Source organism: Phoxinus phoxinus (assembly GCF_949152265.1).
Source record: "Phoxinus phoxinus genome assembly, chromosome: 21".
Taxonomy (NCBI): domain Eukaryota; kingdom Metazoa; phylum Chordata; class Actinopteri; order Cypriniformes; family Leuciscidae; genus Phoxinus; species Phoxinus phoxinus.
The window spans coordinates 7,365,433-7,388,770 of record NC_136896.1 but is presented as its reverse complement, the minus strand read 5'-3'; the positions used below and the strand labels follow the sequence as shown (position 1 = coordinate 7,388,770).

Sequence of the window (23,338 nt, the reverse complement as noted above, 5' to 3'; positions counted from 1 at the left end):
GAGACATCGTTCATCAACGAGGTGGATTGGAAAAGTGTGTAAAATGACTTATGACCATACACATTTGAGATAATTACATGTGATTTAAATATTTTAAGGAAAGACTATTCCTAGATGGTTTTTAGCAGAATTTTAATAAAAGTTAAAGCGTGTTGATCGGATCGGTGTGTTGTAACGATTCGGTTGAGTGAACGGTTCAATGATTCACTCTTAATGCCTCGTGCCCTGCTCGTGCCCTCGTCACCTCATGGCGTATTTTTAATCGATTCTGAATGAATCTATTTTAGTGAAGGGATTCAAAAGAAAAGATTCGCGTTACTGGGATAAATCATAGGTTCTGGTAACTTAACCACCATTAAATACCATTATCTATTGTTGCTAAATGTAAAATCATAATTAACAAGATGACCTCATACACAGACTCTTCCGCGAACAAACATCGACAAATAATCTCTCCACGGAAACTAAAGTAAACAATTAGACTAGGGTATACTGGGCTCAGTGCAGTTGAAACTGCTACAAATTCAGAGCGTTGTATTGCAGCATTTTGGCTAACTTTACCGTCTTACATTTCTTTTGTTTGGATAAAAAACCGTCTCTTAAATGTAAACGAGGGTAGCTTGTAGGATGTCATTTTGTGAACTGAAGTGCTTCTGTTGTTGTTGCTCGGCAACAAGCGTCGTAAGTTTGCTTGAAGTGTCTATGAGGGTTGTAAGTTAACTGAAGTTTGAGGCAGTTTAGTGGATCGAATCATTTATGCATAAGTCCTTAACGTTACATATTTCGTGTTTTAAAACCACACATTTTAATGGATCTGCGCATTTCTAGACTATTAGGATGACTGAAGTCAAATGTTTAAGGAGAGAAGCTGGCGACTCAGTGCTCGAATGGTCTTGTAAAAAAAAGGGTGAGGATTTCAACATTTGTGGTCGCTGTCAGTCGTGTGTCCTCTCTCAGAAACTGCACCACTACACGCAGTGGGCGAATAAGACTGGGGGAGCATCTCAGAGGAGGTTTCTCACTGGTATCCTAGTGCGGTGCCACAATCTTCAAATCCTGGTGCATCTTCAGAGTGTTTTACAAGTGACATCAGGGAAAGATTTCACATATTCCAGGTCCAGAGCCCTGCCCAGCAAACCCGAGGACACCATATGGAGGACGGATGGACCTCTGGACACAAAACTGCATGGAATGGACATGTTGGAAACCTGGGAATGGTTTAGGAAGAGCCCAGACTGGACCAAGTCCAAGTATGTGCTGGGGCTCTTGTCTTTATGTGACACCCCTCTTTTGCACATGTTAGCAAATTTGGTGCACATCCTGATTGTCTGGGAGAAACACAAATTTCTTCAATTCAGCAATGCTGGTAAGAATGCACATCACCACCTGAACAATGATCATAATAAAAGGCATCACAATAATCACATTTAAACAAAAAGCATTTTAGTAAATGGCACTTATATACGGTAATACATTAATCTATCAATGCTTGTAGATGAAGCACCACAATACTTCAGCTCTGTAAACAGTTCTTATCAAATACATTGAAGGTTTTTAAAGGGACAGTTCACCCAAAAATGTACTCACCCTCAAGTTGTTCACCACTTCTTGTTCGCAACTTCTGTAGAAAACAAAATAAGATATTTTGAAGAATGTCAGTAACCAGAAAAACAGTTTGGTTACCGACATTCTTCAAAATATCTTCTTTTGTGTTCAGCAGAAGAAAGATATTCAGTGAGTAAATAATGACAGAATTTTAATTTGTGAGTGAACTAAAGTTATCCCTTTAAAAATCCCAAAAATTCTTTGGAGATCTCTCAGTTACAGAGTCACGCATCTCCTACCATTCAGATGACCACCCGGATCTGGATCTTCTCATCAAAGCATGTACTTCATATGAGCCAGCTGATCTGCCTCGAGAAGCTCACCAGGGCAGTCAGACAGAGGTCTTAAAACAGGAGCACTCAGAACTGAGTAAGTAGTGAGCACTTTGCACAAGTCAGGGCTCCAGACTAACTTTTTTCCCTAGGAGCACAGTGGCCCCTAACTGAAAATTTTAGGAGCACAACCAGGAAATTTAGGAGCACACACCGTAAATCAACATACTAACCAAATATTCACATTTCTACTAATTTCCAGTGTATTACTAATAAATACTTTGATAATAGATGCAGAAATTACAATGCCTTTGCGCTCTGATTTAACGTTACAGCCTCTTGTCTTCTAAAAGCAACCGGCAATTGATTTATTAACACCGCATACTCTATGCTTTGTTATTAAATAGAGTATTGTGTTTAAACTGTGAAGTGCCTGCACTGTCGGCAAACTTCGTGTTCCCCGCAGTTATGGGGTAGCGACTGCAACATTCGCAGTTCATGGTATTCGTCTCCTTACAGCACTACCTCAACCAGCTGAATTCTCGCAGCCAGTCTTCCCGAAAATGGTGGTTCGGCCTTTTTTGCCACTAAAACCTCTCACTCTGAATCATCATCCGACTGTGGCAATGTACTAGGGCTGCAACATTTCAAATAGCTCACAGTTAAGTTTGTATCACGGTTTTAGGTTCACGGTTTCGGTATGATTTCAGTGTTATGTTCAGGGGAAAAAAAGACTACTGTCAAAAAAATTAAGAAATAATCTAACCACAAGCAAAAGCACAAATAAATACAATAGAGCAAAGATAGCCTAGCCTACTAATAAAATAAACTATGCTTTTCAGGTAGGTCTAACATTAGTTTTCAGGTACAGAAATTGAATAAAATAATCAAATGTAAAATAACATTGCATATTTGACTGTATAAATTAAAGATGAATCCTTATTAAAGTTACAAAAGCTATTTAATTCAGAGCTGATTCAGTAGGCCTACACCGATACTGTGAGTGTCTTTCTTCATACATGTTCACTTAAGGCATAACAGATACTATGTCTGCTAGGATACGAGCTCATCAAGACGGACTTGTTGACATACTTTTTGTGTGAATTTGTCCATTCAAGAGCAAGACCTGAAAGATAACTTGAAAGATAATATTTGCGCGCTGTCCGAGATGAGTAACCTACGCATACACATAGACGCGCGCGCGCACACACACACACACACACACACACGCGCGCGCGCACAAATCTAGACGCGAGTTCTCTTTCGCGTCTTGCTCTTGAATGTTTGCATTGGCAAAATAAATGAGTTTAGTTTAAACACCGATGGTAACATCTGCAGTTCATGAAGGTCTCGCCTGCGCTCGTGCGCTATCAACTCCCGGGTGATGACGGCGTAAATGACAGGTCATGTTCGAGCATTTGGCACTCACATTGAACAATGCTCAAAGAGTAATCGTTTTCTTCACGTTTTTTTATTATTATCGCTGTTGTAATGTTTTATTTGAGAAGCCAGCAAGTGAATTTAACTGGCACACTAGCCGCAGAACGAGTCAATAGTTCGCTTGCTCGTTGCTCAGACGCACATAGCAGGTTGTGATATTTGTCTCCGTCTCCTTCCTACAGACGTTTAAACGCGCGCTCGATTATCTCTAGGACCCTCCCCCTCCACACATTAGCCACTTACAGTGGCCATTCCCTATTCTTCTTGCACTGCCACACATTCCGGATTCATTGATAAGCCTGTCGGTACCATAGAGGTCGGTACACGATCCGTTCCACCTGCACGATCCGTTTCACGCATGCGCGTAGTTACGTAGTAGAAAACGTCACGGTTTTCCTACACTATCGGTACCGCGCATGCGATGAAACACTTGACGGCCAGGCGGCACAACTTGCGGCATATTTGTGTAACGTTAGTTGTATTGTGTTTAAAATTTCGATGTGTTTAAGTGGTTGCCAATCCAAAACAATAAAGGAGTTACATGAACATGTATGATCAGTTTCCTCCACACTCTCCTTTGCGATTCATTGCTGTATGGTATTAGGCTTAATTTAGTGTTTTGGTCTGAGGTCAGTATTGTCAAAGACGGTTTGTATTTTTATTTATTTATTAAAAGCTGCTAATATTAGTTAACTTTTAAATTGAGTAATTTTGTATTAGTATGGGTCTATATAGGCTAGGCTAATATATATCTATATAATCTAAATGAGGAAAATAATCCCTTCAATGTTGTTTACAGAAGACAATAAGGACCATAATATGCATTTCTGCCTAGACTATCTGCACTTACATGAAGAACTACAAACAAGTCTGGGGAAACGTTATAGAGTATTTCAAACTGACAATGAATATGACTTGAAAAGAAGCATGTGCACATAGAAGTGACATGAGACCAGAGGTAGACAGTACTGAAGTAGCCTACATTTGAATATCTTTATTTAAGTTTAAAAAAAAAAAACCTCTCTCTCACACACACACACACACACACACACACACACACACACACACACAGCTGTGAGTGAATGAAAGTTTAACGGTACAAATATGCGCATGCGTGGAACACATCGTGCAGTGTCAAATTGTCGCAAAACGGAATAATCATTTGCGCATGCGCGTTTTCTACTGCGTCTACTACGCATGCGTGAAACGGATCGTGCAGGTGGAACGGATCGTGTACCGACAAAGCCCCTTCCACGTTTAACGTGTAAAAAAAAAAGACAAAAAAAAGGGACTAATTTACTGGTCGCACATGTGCGACTGGATGTAAAATTCAGTCGCACACTCTCAAATTTTGGTCGCAAAATGCGACCAATTGGTCGCAGTCTGGAGCCCTGCAAGTGATTGGATTTTTTTTTTTAATTTATGTAAAAAAAATTATATTTTTATATTTATAATTGAAACCAGGCCATGATTCTGCTGATGATAATATAATACCATTCAAAAGTTTGAAGTCAGTAAGATTTTTTTGAAAGTTTTTGAAGTCTCTTGTGCTCACCAAGGCTGCATATATTGGATCAAAAATATAGCTAAAACAGGAACATTGTGAAATAAATAACTTAAATAACTGGTTTCTATTTGAATGTATATCAAAATGTAATTTATTCCATCTTGTGTGATTCAAAGCTGAATTTTCAGCAGCCATTACTCTAGTGTTCAGTGTCACATGATCCCTCAGAAATCTTGGGTGCTCAAGAAACATTTCTTTATTAATGTTATAAACAATGTTATTAACACCGTCTGGTGCTCTTCGGTCACCTTTGACTGAAAATGTTAAAGGAGAACTCCGGTCAATTTTAACATTGAGCTCAATTTTTAGTAAATTTGGAGTGCTGTCAATACAGAGAACAACGACAAAAATCGGTGTTGCCTACACCGTGTTATCCTCTTTTTAAAATTTGCACCCTATTGACTTGAATGGGGTCTAATTTTAAACCTGCTTTTATCCTCTTAACATCCTTGATGTGTCATTACAAGTGCCCAGCCATGTTGAGTGATTCCTTCAGAGTGAACACGAGTGAATCTGACTGCAGTAGATGTGAAAGATTTTAATAAAAATGATGTTATATCAGCCAGCGCACATACCTGTATTTACATCCTGTTTTCGGTCGAAGTCCAAAGTAGTCGATTGTCGAGTTCACCCGCATAGGTTTAGTTACCTATGATCACGCGCGTGAACTCGACAATCGACTACTTTGGACTTTGACCGAAAACAGGATGTAAATACAGGTATGTGCGCTGGCTGATATAACATCATTTTTATTAAAATCTTTCACATCTACTGCAGTCAGATTCACTCGTTTTGAGACATTTTGAAATTTAAACATTTTGAAATTTAAAATATCATAGTTTCATCGGAATGGTATGAACCGGAATGGCACTTGGTATATGACCACACACAAAAATTGAGGGCATGATTTGAGTAAAAAAAAAAAAAAAGAAGTCACACTTGTGGTCCAAAATGACCGGCAGAGGAAATGAATGGGAAATAGTCACAAATACAGAGAATTTTGTGTGTGTGTACAATCTACAAATCAGCCACGATGCAGAAAAAAGCATTTGTAAGTGGTTGAATTAATTCAAGTCACCCATTTATTATACAGTAACGGATGCCAAATCTCTCAAGAGTATCTGTCATGAGGTTGAGCTGGACATGCAGAATTTAGACCCCTGGAACAAAAGAAAAGGCAGAGATTCAGACTCCGACACTTCTGATGATCCTGATCCTGCCCTCACCGTCGTCCCCAGGTCTTCAAAATCTCTGTCAGGGGTCAGCCGTCATAAAGATTTTATCCGAAGACTGCCAGTCGACATTGCAAAGATAATTTTGGGTAAGTCTAGTTTTCCCACTTGTCTATGAAGAGTTTAAACTGTTTAAACTTAACGTTGAGAATTCAGTATAAACAGATTCGTTTTGGACTTAATTCTAACATGACTCCGCATGTCTGTCACTGTTCCCAGCAATAAAAAATTTGAACAAAATAAATAACTTTTTTTCTTCTTTTTTTAAAAACGGAAACAAGGGCCTCCCTTCTCTTCTTTTCTCTTTCTCATGTCTTATAAGTTGAGCTTGACTGGTTCTTTTGAATTCAGATGCTTTGTTTCACTCGTCGTTATATGAGTGCATGCTTAGTTCATGTCATTTGTAAGCATCACTGTGTTGTTCTTTTCAGACCTGTTGAAATAGTCTAGTCTTGTGCTGCTATGGAGATAACTTTATTGCCTGTGGACAAGAGTACATGTACAAGACCTAGCAACTGAACCTAAATCACAGTCATGGCAACCAATTTATTTTCAAGAGACCATCTATAAATACTTTTATAGAAATTTTAGGGGAAATTACTATCAGAATTACTTGTATTTTAGTTTTTGAATTGCCATACAAGTATTATATGCTCTGGCAGTTAATTGAAAGATTATATGGGTTCACTCCTCCTGAAATGACATGTAGGAACTTCACTTAAATAATCTTTATGCAATTATGCATTATCATTATAATCCTAAAAATAGTGACATACTTAAAATATTCAGTTATTCAGTTATAATATATATCTGTTTTTGTATTTTTTTAACCTATTTTAATTTTTTTTTTGTCATTTACACTTCTAGGGCTTTTGGATAAGGTCTCACTGTACAACTGCAGGTGTGTGTCCAAGCACTGGCAATGTCTTACTGATGAGATCTTAACTGAGGTGGAAGTAAAGAAGAATGTTGAGAAACAGGCCATGATTTTGCAAGTAATACATCATGTCATATATAAATCATAAATCATATATATATCTAAAGTTTATTTTGTCATCTCAAAGATATCAAATATGTCACAGTATAACCTGCAGTTCAGTTGGTAAACCTTCAATGGTAACACCATTTGGTGTTTGGTTTTAGCAATGGCAAGTGCATGGATTAGATTCCCAGGGAACACACACAGTCTACTGATCAATTCTATACCTTCAATGCACTATACGTAGCTTAGGATAAAACATACTAATATTGTGAGTGTGTTCATTTGGTTACTTTAATAAAAATCTGTCTGTTTTTGTCACATGAAAGTAGTTCATATAACTTTGTTCTAAATGTTACAGTTCTGATCATCTGTATGCATTTTCAGGGTAACTCAACATCTAAGGTCAACCCGGTTTATGCTAAGATCTGTGAAGTTTTAGTGCCCATCAGTGAAGGGCACAAGGAGTTTCAGCATGGAGAATATTTCCCCAAACATAAGCTGGTAAAAAAAACACTTTTTGCACTCTGCATAATATACATATATACAAAGTTCTTTCATGAAACTCTAAATGGCGCAGGCTGATCCTTACGTCAATCTGTTTGCAATCACATCGTATTATATAGGGCACAGCTTATTGGTTTCTGCTGTATCGGCAGCCAATGAGCTTGCTGCTTTCAAATACTTGGTCAGCATTTGATGTAGCAGTTTGCAGCACACTTTCAGAAACCCTCCACTGCCCCAGCTCCACCTGTAAAGATCTGCGACTGGTAATTCATGCATGCTATATATTGTATAGCAGCAGCATGTCTTGCTTGCTCACAGCAGTGTGTTGTGTGTGTTTTGGCAGTAGCAAGTCCCCTATTCCGCCAAAACTAAACATATTTAGCATTGTCATTTCCAAGACCTTGCCAAACACTCCAAGAGTTGTCATGACAGAAATGTATATTTTTAATCTTCATTATAAACTTTACTTAGATTTGACTCTTTTGGTATGTTTAGACACAAGAACAGGATTTGGATTCTGCCTACAAAGGCTTTAAAACTAAGACAGTCCAAATGGAAGAACGCAACGTGTACTGTGGAGTGTATAACATCTTGGTCCTGTTGGAAAGGTAGAATTTCTGTAGAAAATATGTTGGAAAATACTCTACAATAAATGTATTAAATATATAGATGTATTTCATATAGCTAATTCTTATATATTATATCAACTTCCTGTCATTTTCTCCATATAGAGAAGACCCCAGTAGAGTGATACATTATGCTGGGGGGCAGTTTGTGGCGGTTGGCTCCAGGGACCGTACCATCAGGTTCCTGCATGTTGCGTCACCCAAAGAGGTTCCTTTAGTGATCCAAGGACATGCAGGTAGTGTAAGAGCAGTTCTGGTTTGTGAAGAGAGAGACCTGGTTATCAGCGCCAGCTATGACCTCAGCATCAGGTTAGTCAGACTTTACTATGGTCATTTAACAAACTAAAATCATAGACAGCATTAAATAATGTTGTGCTTTATATCTGTACTCCTTTCAAAGGTGCTGGAACCTGAAGACAGGCGTATGTACAATGATTTTTCATGGACATTTTGGCACTATAAACTGCCTAGATTTGTACGGAGATAGACTGGTGTCTGGAGCCAAAGACTGTAGAATTCGAGGTAAGAGGTTGTGACCTGTAATATACCTTAAGGCCCATTCACACTAAGGATGATAACTATAAAACCATAAAAAAAACTTTAATAATCGTTTTAATGAGCATAGGGAAGTCCACACCACAACTATAACGATAACAGAGGTAACAACTATTCACAACTATAATGATGCTAATCTTACTGAACCCAATCTGTTGAACAGTAGTGTGTATTTTCTGCGTGCTGGTACATCCCTACACTGCCATTAGTGAATGCGTGTTATTCTGGCCCAAATTATGCACAATTGCCACTCTGGCACTCTACACCAACAGGCCAAAGCCAATAGTTTGTAAAAGTGTTTGTCTATGTGTGTATTGATCACAGTGTGGAACCTACTGACGGGGAAGTGTGTCGAGAATCTGAAGTTTAAACACCTTAAACCAATCATGTGTGTGAAGAGTAATGAAACTCTGGTGGTCAGTAGCTGTGCTGGAGGTCAGATCAGGGTATGGAGCATTGAGACCGCATCACTTACAAGGGTGAGAGAGATGCTTAAAATACTGGTCCAGAACACAAGCATCTGTTTTTACGTTGTTGTTTTTTTTGTGCAATCGCTAGGACACATTTCTCAATACTTAGGTCACTTTTGCAAAACTCTTCACACAGTTAAGTTCTCATAAATAAATAATTTGTTATTTGAAAGAAGCAATGATAAAGGATCCACAGTTTACTCCACATAGACTGCTGCTGTGCACACTGTGTGAAGAGTTTTTAAAATGTGACCTAAATATTGAGAAATGTATTCTAGCGTAAAAAAAAAACATGTTGTATTTTAATCTTGTTGTTACAGCAAATCAGTGGTCACCAGGGTGCAGTGCTGTGCCTGTGCTTCGATCAGTGGCATATCCTCTCTGGGGGTTCAGATGGCGAGGTCAAGGCATGGAGCACCAACTGTAGCTTCAAAAAGTGCCTGAGGACCTTCCAGCATCCAAAGTGACAAAACCAATCAGTGACCATACAGCTGGTCATTCTAATCAATAACTTTTAAAAGCATGATTGTGCACTTTCATAAATGATCTGATCTCTTGCCTATTCTCCATTATTTTCTTTAGAGAGGTGTTGACCATGTCTTTCCTGTTCCTGCGGCTCATTACAGGCTGCATGGACGGAAAGATCCGGATCTTCAACTTCTTAAATGGAGACTGCCTGAGAGTTATAAGGACAAACATGAAGCAATGCCCTGTCCTTTCTCTACACACACACCACAACACGTGAGTTTCCCCAGTATCCGGACATATCACTCAATTTTATGAGCGCAATTTAATGATGCTGTTATTTATTGTAATGCTATACTATCTGAAAAAGATTTTTGTCATGCTGTCAGTGTGGTCGTAAACACCAGAGGCAGTATTCTGATGCTCCAGTTCGCTGAGGTTCACTGGGACTACTCTGCCAGTGCTTTTTTTGAGCGGTCCCAGATCTCTCTTGAGTGTGTGCCTCGGACTGCTGAACGGACGACTCGAGGTTCACCAAGTCCAAAAAGTCGTTTTCACCGTTTCAAGAGCCTCTCAACCCCCAGTATGCAGCATGCTCGAGGTACCACCTTTCAAATGCCCTATAGACTACAGTCAAATGTATATACAGAATGTAATTTCTAATCTTGACTCACAATGGATTATGATCATAGATTATGATAAATGAAATTAATTGAAAAAAAATCATGTTTTCAAAACACTTAGGCTACTCGCGTGCAATAGCGAGTGGCCGTTGATACTGTTTTCTATGCAGTGACATTAGCCAATAATAACAGTGGTGTTTACTGACATGCCTTAAAGGAGCCGCCCCTTAATTTTTTTTTTTTCAGACAGGGTCAGAATGAAGATTGAAAACAATAGTTTTTCCACATATTTCTTAGATTTTTGTTGTTGTTGTTTTTTTGTGCAAAAACTTTATTAACATTATAAGTAAACCACAAGGAACATATTAAAACAATAATAATACAAAAAAATCCATGTCATGACCCCTTTAAGCATTACTATTTCTATCTCTCATTTTTATATGAGTGGTCCATCTCCTTCACCTACGGTTTTGTCAATTTTAAAGTGAAGAAGCGGCAGATCTTTTCTTCCATATTGTGACACATTTGAGTGTCAGTGACTTGGTTCAATCCACCGGTTGTTTATTGATAAAGGTGAATCTGAATGTGAGCTTGCAACCGTTTGTTAGAAAGGGTTGGGGTTTGATTAAACATTACAAGGTCAACATTAAAAAAGGAGCATACACGGATGAATCATTCACAATAAGATCAACTACATGCATTTCGAAATTAGATGGGGTGAATTTTCATTTCATGCATTAACATTTCTGTTTTTGGTACCTTCAGATGCTCACCAGGAGTCCACAAGGGCGGCGACGTGGAATCATCTCCAGGCTCATCGTCACAGCAGGACATCTGTCAACATGCAGTCTGAGTGCCTCACCACCAGGCCCCGATCTGTTCTCGCAGCAAGCAGGCCTGTCAGTGGATATAAGGACCGAGTCAGCCGCACACCAAGCACCACTGCCACCATCAACTTGGGTAAGAGATTAACCCAAATGATTCTATATATAGGTGTTTTCTAGAACATAATTAGAAAATTATAGTGTAAGATGAAAGTTTATTCATTAAATATGAGAATGGATTCCTTGTTTAAAGATAAGAAGACTTGTGGCACCAAACACTCAGTACTCAGCCAGAGTGAGAAGGCAGCCCGAGACAGGGTGAGAAAGCGAGGTCCTCACCACCCGCTGACCACTGACCTAGTTCTACTAAGGGCCAGCAGCTCCCAGCAGAGCTTGTGCAGTGACAAGGCCAGGTCCAACATGGAGCTGAATGCCAGGGTACGAGATGCCTGGGGACCTGATTCATCCAGAGAGCCATCATTTCAAACCACCACCAAAAGAACGTCTGAAATCCATGCTCCATTCACTACCCACAGCGTTGACCTCAACCCTCAGAGCTCCTTAAAGTCCAGGCAGACCTGCTTGACACCTCACTCTCTTCCCAAAGAATCCCAGAGATCTTTCAAAGTAATTCGGTCTGGCACAAACAAGATTGACCTACCGAATACGACTTCCCCGGAAGATGGCAAGGCTCCACAGCGATTGTTTATGAGGCGAACTTGCATGCCCACACACTGCCATGAAGACTTTAAAATGACCAAAAAGTCCAGTTCATATCACGTCCCGCTAGACCCCTTCAGGGAGCATGGTGTCTTTCAGCTGAGGACGGACACGCAACTGGACGCTTTCATTCAGGAGTGTAGCAGACAGCAGCAGAGTCACAAACATGGCAGGGGTGACCAAAGTAAAAGTGTTCCCAAGCACAGCCATTGTCATCAGTAAAGGAAACTAGATTTCATGAAGGTACTGAAATCTAAAGGCATGACACACTTTTGTTATTAGCTAACCAGACACAATGGAATTTTGATATTTTACTCTATAGAAGTAACATAATATAATAGCATAATACAATACTTTAAATGTCATTTTGAAATTGATATGTTGGCATTTCCTGGGGGAAAATCGAGTTGTTTAGTACATCACAGCTGGTCCAAGTAACTAACTAATAAGCAGGTAGATCCAAAACAAAGATACCAGCTTATTCTGGATTTTCCAACAGGATTCTCAGTCCTATCTGTGTTTTTACTTGTTGTATATTTTTATGTTATAGTCTTTGACCTCACATATATTTGGATGGATAGATGTTGCATTATATCTATGCAGTTTGAGATTAGTACATGTCTTCCTTTTGTGGCTTTATTTTGTATACATGTTTTGATGCTAGGGGGCAGCAGCGTACAAGCTAAACTGTGTCCCACGGAAATCATAAATCATAAGTGATCCTCTTAGGGCGGAACGTTATGAACATTATTTAGTTTTGAATCTTTAAGAATTGTTAAATGATCTTTTTACATTATAATCTTTTTACAATATTTTAAAGTGCCTGTTTAAGAGTGTTTGATTATTAGTTTATCACCAGTTCTGTATGCATATACAATCACTCTTTTACCTTATTAATGAGAGATGCTGACAAGAAGTGTAAACATAATTTGCTGAAGTTGGAGAGACATAAAATATAGATTTGCCACACACTGAGTAAAGAGATCTTTGGAAAAAAATGTTTATATCTCCATCAGAACTGTTGTTTTAAGTCTCTTTGTCTTTAGCTGATTCTTATTAGGGAGCTGTTCTATTTAAAGATTGAACGATTTGTTGAAAGTAGAGTTTATGTGGCAATGTCAGGCAATGTAAAGCTGTCTGCTTCAAACAAATGATGTTCATCAAATGAACATCATCTGTTGAGGTTTTCTAACTCTAAAGATAAGCAGTTAGCATTTTAGTGCTGAGTTTTATGCACATTGCATCCAGTTATCTTCATTTCGCTTTTGTAAAAATGCAAAATGGCAATCCAGTCAAATAATGAATTATGTCAACATGAAATGAAAATTCCTGCTATCTATTTTCTAAATGCATCTTATTGTGAAGACTTCTCTCTGGTGGCATACTGTATGTCTAACTCCTCAAATCATTTAGTTTGCTTAAACCCCATCCCGTTCTTACAATCGTCTGCACGCTCGCTTTCAGACAACTGTCTCCATCCAATCAACAACAGACGGATAGAACGAAGTTAATTTTTTTTCCTTTTTTGATAGTTTGATTAATTTGCATGTCACAATAATAAAGAAAGGATCTGTTGCTATACTTTCATTTCATTGCCACTTTAACGTAAGAGCCAAATACCAATTTAAATGGATATGAATAAAATCATTTCTGATTTGTCAATGAAACACAGCAGCCATGAGGTTTTTATCTTGCACAATATGTGTTATTAGGAGTCATACTTTTGCTGCTTTCAGCGCTGCCTCCGTACTGTCATCTCTGTTTAACCATCTTTCTCTCATTGAAAATGAATTAGAACATCTCCAACATGGAGATCAACTTCAATTTATCTGGAAGTTCTGTAGTGTAAGTGTTTCAAATAAATACTGCCTATGAAATATGTTTAGCCTCCACCACAACGCAGTGTGTTCTTTGGTCTGAGCCTTGGAATCAAGCATGGAACAAACGTTTTGGATACTTTCTTGCACAATACTTGCCGGTGAGTGTCTTTTTCTTTGATTCACTTATTCAAAGCAAATGTGTTTGGCTAATGTCGAACTACAAAGTAATTTGGAGCAGAAACTAGTTACATGATACTTTTCAAAGTTGGACCTTTGATGCCAATGGTTTTTTTGTCCAGCAGCTGTTGATAGCCATCCTGACCAGTTCTTTCTACTTGCCACCTGCTTTCTACCGTTGCCTTCAGGGCATTTCTGAAGGGTGTGGATGAGGTTCCGTTCCAGGGAAGATTTGTTTGAGCATTCAACAGCTGTGCAGCAGTGCAGCGGAGGAAGCAAACGGCGAGTGAAAGCAGTGGAGAGTGAGGGGTGGGCTGTAAGTAAGAGCAATCACCCCTCACCCCTGAAATCCCCTCTCTCAAGAGCTCTCTTGTGCTAATTAGATTTAATCTGCAGAAAATTAGGCTTCACCGTATCCCTCTTTTCTCTCCATCCAGTGACTGTGTCTGAAATGGGGGAGGAGAATGCACTCCTACAAGTCTTCTCAGTGGAGACCGAAATCCTGAAAACCCAGCATTGTTCCCCCAGGTAGCGGCCTTGTTGTCCAGGGTCACCGGCTCCATGGTGAGATAATGAGCATGAAATAAAAGCAAAGGTGAACAACAGACAGGCTTCATGCAGGAGTGCGCACAAGCCTCCTGTTCCTCTCTGAGACCTGGGGTGGGACATATTGAGGCTGCTGTTCGTCGGGGCGAGGGGGGTGGATGCACGCAGGAAAGGAGGTTTCTGGAAAAAAAAGCCTCCGCTTTCTATAAAACAGCTCAGATGTTAGTTGAAAAGCTGAACAATAAGGTGGAATCGGTGCATATGAATGAACAGAAGGGCTTGTGATCTCCATTTGACTGAGAGCAGAGGGATTTAGTCATGATGGTCTGTCAAATCACATGGCTGCAAATGTGCTGCATAGATGGAGGTGGCAGTTGGAAGCACATGGCAGGCGGTTGCTCAGAGGTCCTGGTGGTTCATATTTGAACTCCTAAACCACAGTTTATTTGCATGACATGTTGACATTTGGCAGAACTGTCCACAGGCTGGATAGACATGACAGAATGAGGGTATACAGTGCACCTACATTAATTAGGTCTGATTTTGGGGAAAAAATGAAGCTGTGTTTTTATCTCTCCCTGTGTGTGTAATTTCTGGTAGCAGATGAAAGCGTTATAGGCAAAATATTGAAAAAACGAATATTCAAGGGTCAGGAGAAAAGGGGCATGATGGTGGGGTTTCACTTCTGCCGAAACATGTGGATGGTTATGTGACCTCAGATTCTGTGTGGGCCTGCAGCTATGAACCGTCAGCTACACAAAATGCTTTTTCGTGAGCCTTCTCTGCCCAGAAGATTGACATGAAGTTAAGATTTATTTGAAAAGTTTGAAACGATTCATACTGCAGTCCAGTGTTAGTTCTCCATCTAGAACATTCTCCACATTGTCACAACAAAGGAATCACCATTACAGCGAGAAGCTAAGCGCGAGTGCGCGTAATTCTCAACCAGGATGTGATGTGAAAGGAAACAGTAGAAACAGATGGTTTGGTTTTCTTTGTCAAAACTATGTTTCTCTTTATTTCCTAATAATATTTTCTATGGAGAGAAATCTGAAGCGAAATATCCAGTGGCTGAAGTAAATACTTCAGTCATTGACTAAATATCCTGTCAGGAGCATGATGTGTAACTCTATCTAAACCTAATGACATCACTTAAATACAAAAACAGTGGAACAGAGAAGCCACAGCCTTTCTTTTCTAAGACTGCAAAACCTAGCGAATTGCCTTGCTGTCTACTGCCTGCATATAGAGCTGCCTTCTATGAAAGGAAACTTCACAAGTGGCTGATTTTGGACACTTACACGAGCACAAAGTGCACAAGCGATTTGACTCGACAATTGATTTCTATTTCTGTAGCAAAATTGCGACTGGAATGAGTTCTAAAACCCCCAAATAAATAAGCATTTTTTGCAATTCCAGTTCCGGTAATAATCGGTAATACCCCACTTTATTTTTTATAAGCTTGTATGGGTCTTAAAGAAGGCGGTCGCTAACAAGGTTAGCCTAACTTTTGCTTTTTACTTCTAGCGATTATATTTAGGCTTTATTTGTGAAGATCCTCTACTAAAAAAACGTTTAAGAATAAAAACTTGATGTGACAGAGCAGTGTTTTTAGTTAGCTAAAACTATAACTATTTTCATTAAGTGAAATAAAAGGGAAATTCAAATAAAGCTAATAAAAAGACCCACTAAATAAATACTATAGGACATAAATAATACTAAAATACCATGTCACAGAGCTTATTTTCTGCAATCATTTTAAAGGGTTTTTCTTTTTGTTGAGGGAACCAGGGGGATTCTAACTTCTGAGTTGGCCTACAAAAATACGTCATTCCTGCAGCACTCTTGAAAGCATTTTTTACAGTGCAGTGCATTATGGGATTGCCTTTCGAAAAATATATGCAATGCAAGAATTTGGCCAAAAAGCTATCTTTAAATCAGCCTAGGCAGCTCACTAGGTTTAAAAAAAGCAACCTATAGGAACTCTCGTGTTTCTAGAAGAAGCAGATGGAAGCTGGATCAATTAGCCTTACTGATAAGGACTGAAAACGTTAGCTAAACTTGGGTGGGCAATTATCTCTAATTCCAGAGCTGTACTATTGGTCTAATTACCTCCCATCTCATTCATATAGTTAACCTGATTGCTCATTGATTGTTTTTTATCACTGGCAGACATTGTGTGGGTTTGGTAACTTTAACTTGTTCAAAGAGTCTGTGATTAGGTCAGCCTGGTGGAAAGAAAAGTGTGGATCAAAGAATGCTGTTGGATGGGATGCTGATTTATTTCTACTCGACAGATTGTTATTTTCAAGTGTCAGTCTTTGTTTTCGGTGATGCCTCCCTGAAGTGCTCAGGTTACCAACTTATGACAGAACTGAGAGTTTGGTGGTTTTACGGAAGAAAGGAATCGGCTGTAGGTGGCGCCCTTGATCCACACATCCTTAATGAAAATGTATCTTTGCTGCTGCCGCTTAGAAATGATTTACCAGTCTCATGCAACAGCGTGTCATTATTTCCACATAAATACGCCGGTTTACTTTGTCAGCTCCCTGTCACTTTAGTACCTCTACCATACAGCCTGACATTTATTCTACCATCTGAATCCAGATTTTCTCTTGAACTGGAGCATGGCAGATATTTGTCTTTCATGACCTGTTCATTTTTATTTTATTTTTTATGTGTTTAAGTCTGTGATTCTTTGGTTGTTTTGGTAATTGTTCAGGTTACACTAAAAAGTTGCATATTTATTTGATAAAATAAATCTTAAAAATGATCAGTTTAGGCAATCGATTTCATGGCAGCTTCAGATATTAAGACAATGTTGTAGCAACTCATGTGTTTAGGACAAGCACCCTATTCAAGAAGATAATATTATTGGTCTTATTCTCAAAGGAGACTTTGGTGTTTTAAAAGGCTCTCAGTTCTGGTGGACCATAGTGACCCAGACGTGTACAGCCGAAGGTGATGATTGTTATAATTTGCATGCTTTCAAACGCATAAATACGGAGACGTGAAAGTCAAAGGTGAACTGCATAAAACTTCCTGATCAGAGGGGGGGGCAATGGAGGGAGGCAGTCTCAAACAAGTAGCCAATTCACACAGGAAAGATTTCCATAAGCAAGCTTTACTATTTTTTCCGCCTTTTAACTCCAAGCCGAAATGAATGGCAGCCTAATTTGAGCAGGCTCCGTCTGTCAGTCTGAGCTACAGGTTAGTTGATGAGTGTTCTGGAATTTGTGTATTCAGGACATTTCCAGTTATTTACCAAATGTTTAGTCAAATAGTGCTGCAGAGTTTTATATACTACTTTCATGAATTAAAGTATAGCTGACAAATAAAGGCCGGTTCACTGCAACTCTTGCTCTTAGGATGCTCTTTCATAGCTCAGGATGGTATCTCTGTTTATACGATCTTGTTCTGTTCGTTGAATTTATTTGTTATTGTTTATTGTTGTGTGGAGTTGATTTTGCATGGTCAATTGGTCATGTGGTCTGTGTTCAGCTTACTGTCGACGTTGTCTAAGATGTACAAATAGAAACAGATCCAGTACAAATGGGACTCTGTCTATCTATCTATCTATCTATCTATCTATCTATCTATCTATCTATCTATCTATCTATCTATCTATCTATCTATCTATCTATCTATCTATCTATCTATCTATCTAAAGATAGATAGATAGATAGAGCTATAAAGCTATATAATCAACATATTACAATGATTTCTGAAGGATCATGTGACACTGAAGAACTGAGTAATGATGTTTAAATTTTAACATTGACATCACTGGAATAAATTATATTTTAAAACATTAAAATAGAAACCAGTTATTTTGAATTGTAATATAGGCTATTACAATGTTAATGTTTTCAATGTATTTATCAAATAGATGCAGCCTTTTTGAGCATAATTCCCCCCATAAAAAAAGTTGTGTATTTAAGTATTTAAGTTGTGTATCTCATTGCTGTGTAGGAGAAACAATTGAGACATTGAAGAAAACTTGTGTTTTTCACAAAATTCAGTTACACATCTCACTTGTGAATACGCCTAGGGCTTACTGCAGGAACAATGTCTCGTATTACATATTATTTGTGTTTGTACCTAAAAACAAAACAAAAATATAGCACCTTAGGACCAAGAGGTTGCCCTGGCTTATTTCTGCCCCGTTACTTTTTCAGGGCTGTTTTTGTAAGTCGTGGTAATCGGCGGGATTAGTCCGCTAACACAGACAAAGCGGTCACTGAGCAAAACAGTTAATGAAGAGCGCTATTAGAGACGTCCTAAGGGTCCGACTCCAGAACTTCATCTTGCTTTAACAAGCAATTTGCCATTACTGCATGCTTGCCGGAGATGTTACTCTTCCTTGGCCCTTAAAGGCACGGGAAACAGAACAACATGTGATGTCATTTAGAAAGATGCACAAAGTAGTTTAGAAAGACATACAAAAACATTCCCATGCTCACACACACACATTCACACATGCAACCCATTGAAGTATGAAGATTTTAGCTACTTTTAATGATTGTTATCAAGAGAGCAAGTTACATTGCTTCACTTTTTGCCTCAGGAGCTTTCAGATTTAAATGCAAGCTGTGTGTTTAAACTGGATTTAACCTGGTACAATAGAGATTGCAGGCTGTAAGATTTGACTTGAGTTCAGTAGAGCTATATTCAATGCTAAATATATTAAGTGATAAAATCTGCACATTAACCCCATTAAAATGCAATCAGCTTTAAGAACAAACTTAAAATGGATACTATTTTTCTTTAACAGTTTCATATAAACATTGAGTGAAACTTCAACACACTGTAATGGCGATATCAATTACGTTTCTTTCCATTACTCAAATATGTTTCATGGTTCAGGAGATCAATTATGTTGAGGTTATTAATGTTCTGGCTGGATCTAGGAAGTCATTGATGAATGATTTCATCGTTTAATCTAAATGTCAGTTAACTTGTTGTTCATTTTTCAGAACCGGTTACCCTGTCTGTGACGCCCTCCCCTGATGTGACAGAGTGACACTGTTTAATGTTAAGTCACCACTTCAATGGCCTCTCCACACAGGGGCCCATTGTTCTCTTTGACTGACTTCACTGTTCACCAGTGATCCTTTTCACATAAACTCAAGTGCCACATCAAAAATGGACCATGAGAATGATTTGTGTTTTGAATTAAGTTATTACAAGAGCTCTATTGTCGATTGTTGCAATGTAGGATACAACTTATATGCCAGGACCAGATGTTCGAAAGCCTGTTTTGTGATCACCTCCACCAATCGGAGTGAAGACTTGAAGGTGTTGCAGTTCAAGAAGAGGGTGATGTTGCTTCTGTTGAGAATGGATTCAAGTAAGCCAATGCATAGACATTGCAGAGCCAAACACTTTTAGGACAGGACATAAGCAGAATTTGCCCATAAAATGGTGAACTTTGGTAGTCACCTCTTCATTAAGCTCTAATGTTATCTAGTGTAAGTCAACAGAACAGTTCTTAATGCTTCTGTTACTGTGAACGCTTTAGTGACGCTTGACAGTTTGGGGTCAGTAAGATATTTTTTCAAATCCTTTTATTCAACAAGGACACATTGAATTAATCAAAGGTGACAGTCAAGATATGTATAACGTTATTTATATTTCAAATAAATGTTCTTTCGATCTTCCTATTCATCAAAGTTTCCACAAAACTATTAAGCATCACCGAATCAGCATATTAGAAGGATTTCTGATGGATCGTGTGACACTGAAGATAGTAATAATGCTGAAAATTCAGCTTTGCCATCACATGAATGAATTACATTTATTAATATATTCAAATAGAAACAGTTTAACATATAATAATAGCGTAACTGTTTTTACGATCACATAAATGCAGCCTTGGTGAGCATAAGAGACTCACACACAAATCTTGCAAACCCCAAACTTTTGAACAGTAATACTCGTATAAATGTTCAACATTTGGGAATGAGGGTTGATGCACATTTTGAAAAAAATACATAAACGTATCAATACACATTAAAATATATTTTAACTGGAAAATTAGACTAAATACTTTGGAACGGGATTTTATAGACTAGACTGTAAACTAGCAAAATCTTGTTTGAGAAGATAGCAGACAGCTACAGTGAACAGTCGCAACAGTTACTAAATTAAGATTGGTCAGAAATTATTCTAAGGTGCGTCTTCACAAAGGGTATTTTTTTCATATTGCACGGACACTGTGATTGGGTGGGCTTCACTGAGTGCCACGTGATGGTCCCTGGGGTGGTTCCACCTGATTTAAGTTATTGTTGATGTTTCGGTTCCCTTGTGTTAAAGATGGTATATGAGGTTTTCCTGCTCTACTAACTCACTATGATGTTTATTAGTTGTGTGGCTTGAGACAGAGAACTATAAATCATTTTTCAGTACTACACGCTTATAAATATATTTAATGCAGTGGGTTTTCACATTTTAAACATCCATTGGCTTTCACATTGTGGATAGAAACATGCGGTTAGCAAAAAGTTTTATTTTCCCAGGACTAAACTGCTGGACACTCACACTGTTACGCTGAACCCACTATTAGGGCTAAAGTGTGAGAAAATGAACCCCGGCACTGTTCCCTGAGCAATGACCCTGAGTCGACAGCTCTGAAAAGCTGTGCACCGACATGTGGCATGATGGGTATTGTGCTTGTCATCTTCCCAGTCACAAACACCCCTTAAAGTGCACACATACAGATGCACTCAGAAAGTCAGCTGTTAAAACACTCGAAATTACGCCGATGATTGTTTCCGTGTGGAGCTGGTGGTCTAAAGGTGCCAAGCGGAATGAGTCAGGTCTGTTAGGGAGCTGCGGTGAATGGCATGGGTTTCTTAGACTACTGACATTCCTCTCCACTGCGGTATTCACAACCTTCACTGTAATAATCCTCCCTGTTCATCAGGTGTTTTAAATTCATCCCCAGTGATGTGTAATGGACACCTCCACTGGGGAGGGTGAAAATAGCTCCGTTAGGTGCCGGGGCTGTGAGATACGTCTCCTAAAATTCTGGAAAATTCTTCAATAGTGACTACATGAAACGAATTGAAACAGTTTGTGGCAGCTGTGTGAAAAATGTAAACACTCTGTCTTATAAAATCTTAACGAAGTTGAGATTTGTGGATGACAGAATAGGCATTGAATAAACCATCCATTTCGTTCAAGAATGTGGGCTTGATGAGAAGTAGGAAAGAGTAGAGGAGGGCTCAATAATGAGGACGACTGCGTACAAACTTAAAAACTGACACTTATCCAAAGAGTGACATGGCATTTTTTGAAAATCAAACACATGGTCATATACAAAATCATATACAGTCGGTTTTCTATGCACACACACACACACACACACACACACACATACTGGTACGGGTGCTTTATAAGGACTTTTCCCCCTAAAAAGATCCATCCTGGTTTATGGGGACCCACCTTTCCCTTTGTCATAGAGATTAATAAAAAATATTAAACTGCTCCTTATGGCATGGGGTAAAAATCTGACTGCTCAGAATTTAATTCTAATGAAACAGTCTGGTAATATGAAGACCTGACAAACTAAAGCACTGTAAGGACAGGGCAGGAGTGGGCGTTTCCTGATTCAATTATGATTTATGAGGACTACCCTGGTTTATCTGGACATCACTCACATACACACACACATCTGACCATTAATTATGAGGACTAACCTGGTATAACCTGGACTAACTTTACCCATGAGAGTGCCACATCACTTAAGTTTGTTTCAATACCAGCATATAGAAAAACAAAACAAGAAATTATCATCAAATTGTTCACACTGGCTTAAACTTTAAGAGAGATTTCAGAAAACTAACCTGAGTTTGTAATGTGAGATTTAACAGGTGTGAAGTGAGTGAAGAGCAAAGAGAGAAGAGGGAAAGTGAAATACGGAAATATTTTAGCTTTAAAAATTAAGAAAATAAAAAACCAAAAGGAGTTTACACTATTTAACCATCACTGACAAATGCATTCACCCACAAGTATTTTTCATATTTGAACCTTGAATGTCAGTCTTAATTTATTCATTAGATTTTAAGAAGTTTTGTCTAAAGATAGTTTTGAATAAAGCTAAATATTTCCAGTTGATTGGGTTTGGGTTTTGTTAATGTGAAAAGAGAAGATTGTTCAAGACTTGGTATTAGTATCTAAATGAACATTGCTGACCATTTGGGTTTAACTGTACATCTGTAACCATATGAATCATGCATACACACACAACCCTAACTAACCCTTGATTATGAGGACATTTTGGGTTTAACTGGACCTCTCACACACACACTCTCAAACACCTGACTAACCCTTGATTATGAGGACATTTTGGGTTTAACTGGACTTCACTCACACACACACTCAAACACCTGACTAACCCTTGATTATGAGGACATTTTGGGTTTAACTGGACCTCTCACACACACACTCTCAAACACACACAAACACCTGACTAACCCTTGATTATGAGGACATTTTGGGTTTAACTGGACCGCTCACACACACACTCTCAAACACCTGACTAACCCTTGATTATGAGGACATTTTGGGTTTAACTGGACCTCTCACACACACACACTCAAACACACAAACACCTGACTAACCCTTGATTATGAGGACATTTTGGGTTTAACTGGACCTCTCACACACGAACACCTAACTAACCCTTGATTATGAGGACATTTTGGATTTAACTGGACCTCTCTCTCACACACACACACACTCTCAAACACCCGACTAACCCTTGATTATGAGGACATTTTGGGTTTAACTGGACCTCACTCACACACTCTCAAACACCTGACTAACCCTTGATTATGAGGACATTTTGGATTTAACTGGACCTCTCTCACACACACACACTCTCAAACACCCGACTAACCCTTGATT

The 23,338-nt window shown here is 38.7% G+C and overlaps 1 protein-coding gene across 1 annotated transcript; it reads left to right on the top strand.

Moving 5' to 3' along the window:
- The first annotated feature begins 285 nt into the window (after nucleotides 1-285).
- On the top strand, nucleotides 286-12,895 carry fbxw10 (F-box and WD repeat domain containing 10). Its single transcript, XM_079595965.1, has 14 exons — nucleotides 286-1,366; nucleotides 1,813-1,974; nucleotides 5,978-6,205; nucleotides 6,984-7,111; nucleotides 7,483-7,599; nucleotides 8,098-8,210; nucleotides 8,334-8,537; nucleotides 8,629-8,750; nucleotides 9,108-9,262; nucleotides 9,574-9,716; nucleotides 9,836-9,994; nucleotides 10,108-10,319; nucleotides 11,107-11,301; nucleotides 11,419-12,895. The coding sequence occupies exons 1-14, from the start codon at nucleotides 838-840 to the stop codon at nucleotides 12,105-12,107; spliced, it is 3,156 nt and encodes a 1,051-aa protein (XP_079452091.1). The 5' UTR covers nucleotides 286-837; the 3' UTR covers nucleotides 12,108-12,895.
- The last annotated feature ends 10,443 nt before the right edge of the window (nucleotides 12,896-23,338 follow it).

Bases quoted from the DNA above. Each gene is read 5' to 3' on its own strand.
- fbxw10 (XM_079595965.1), top strand. From the start codon at position 838: ATGACTGAAGTCAAATGTTTAAGGAGAGAAGCTGGCGACTCAGTGCTC. The intron at 8,538-8,628 runs GTTAGTCAGACT...CTCCTTTCAAAG, and splicing joins AGCTATGACCTCAGCATCAG to GTGCTGGAACCTGAAGACAG. The intron at 9,995-10,107 runs GTGAGTTTCCCC...TCATGCTGTCAG, and splicing joins CTACACACACACCACAACAC to TGTGGTCGTAAACACCAGAG.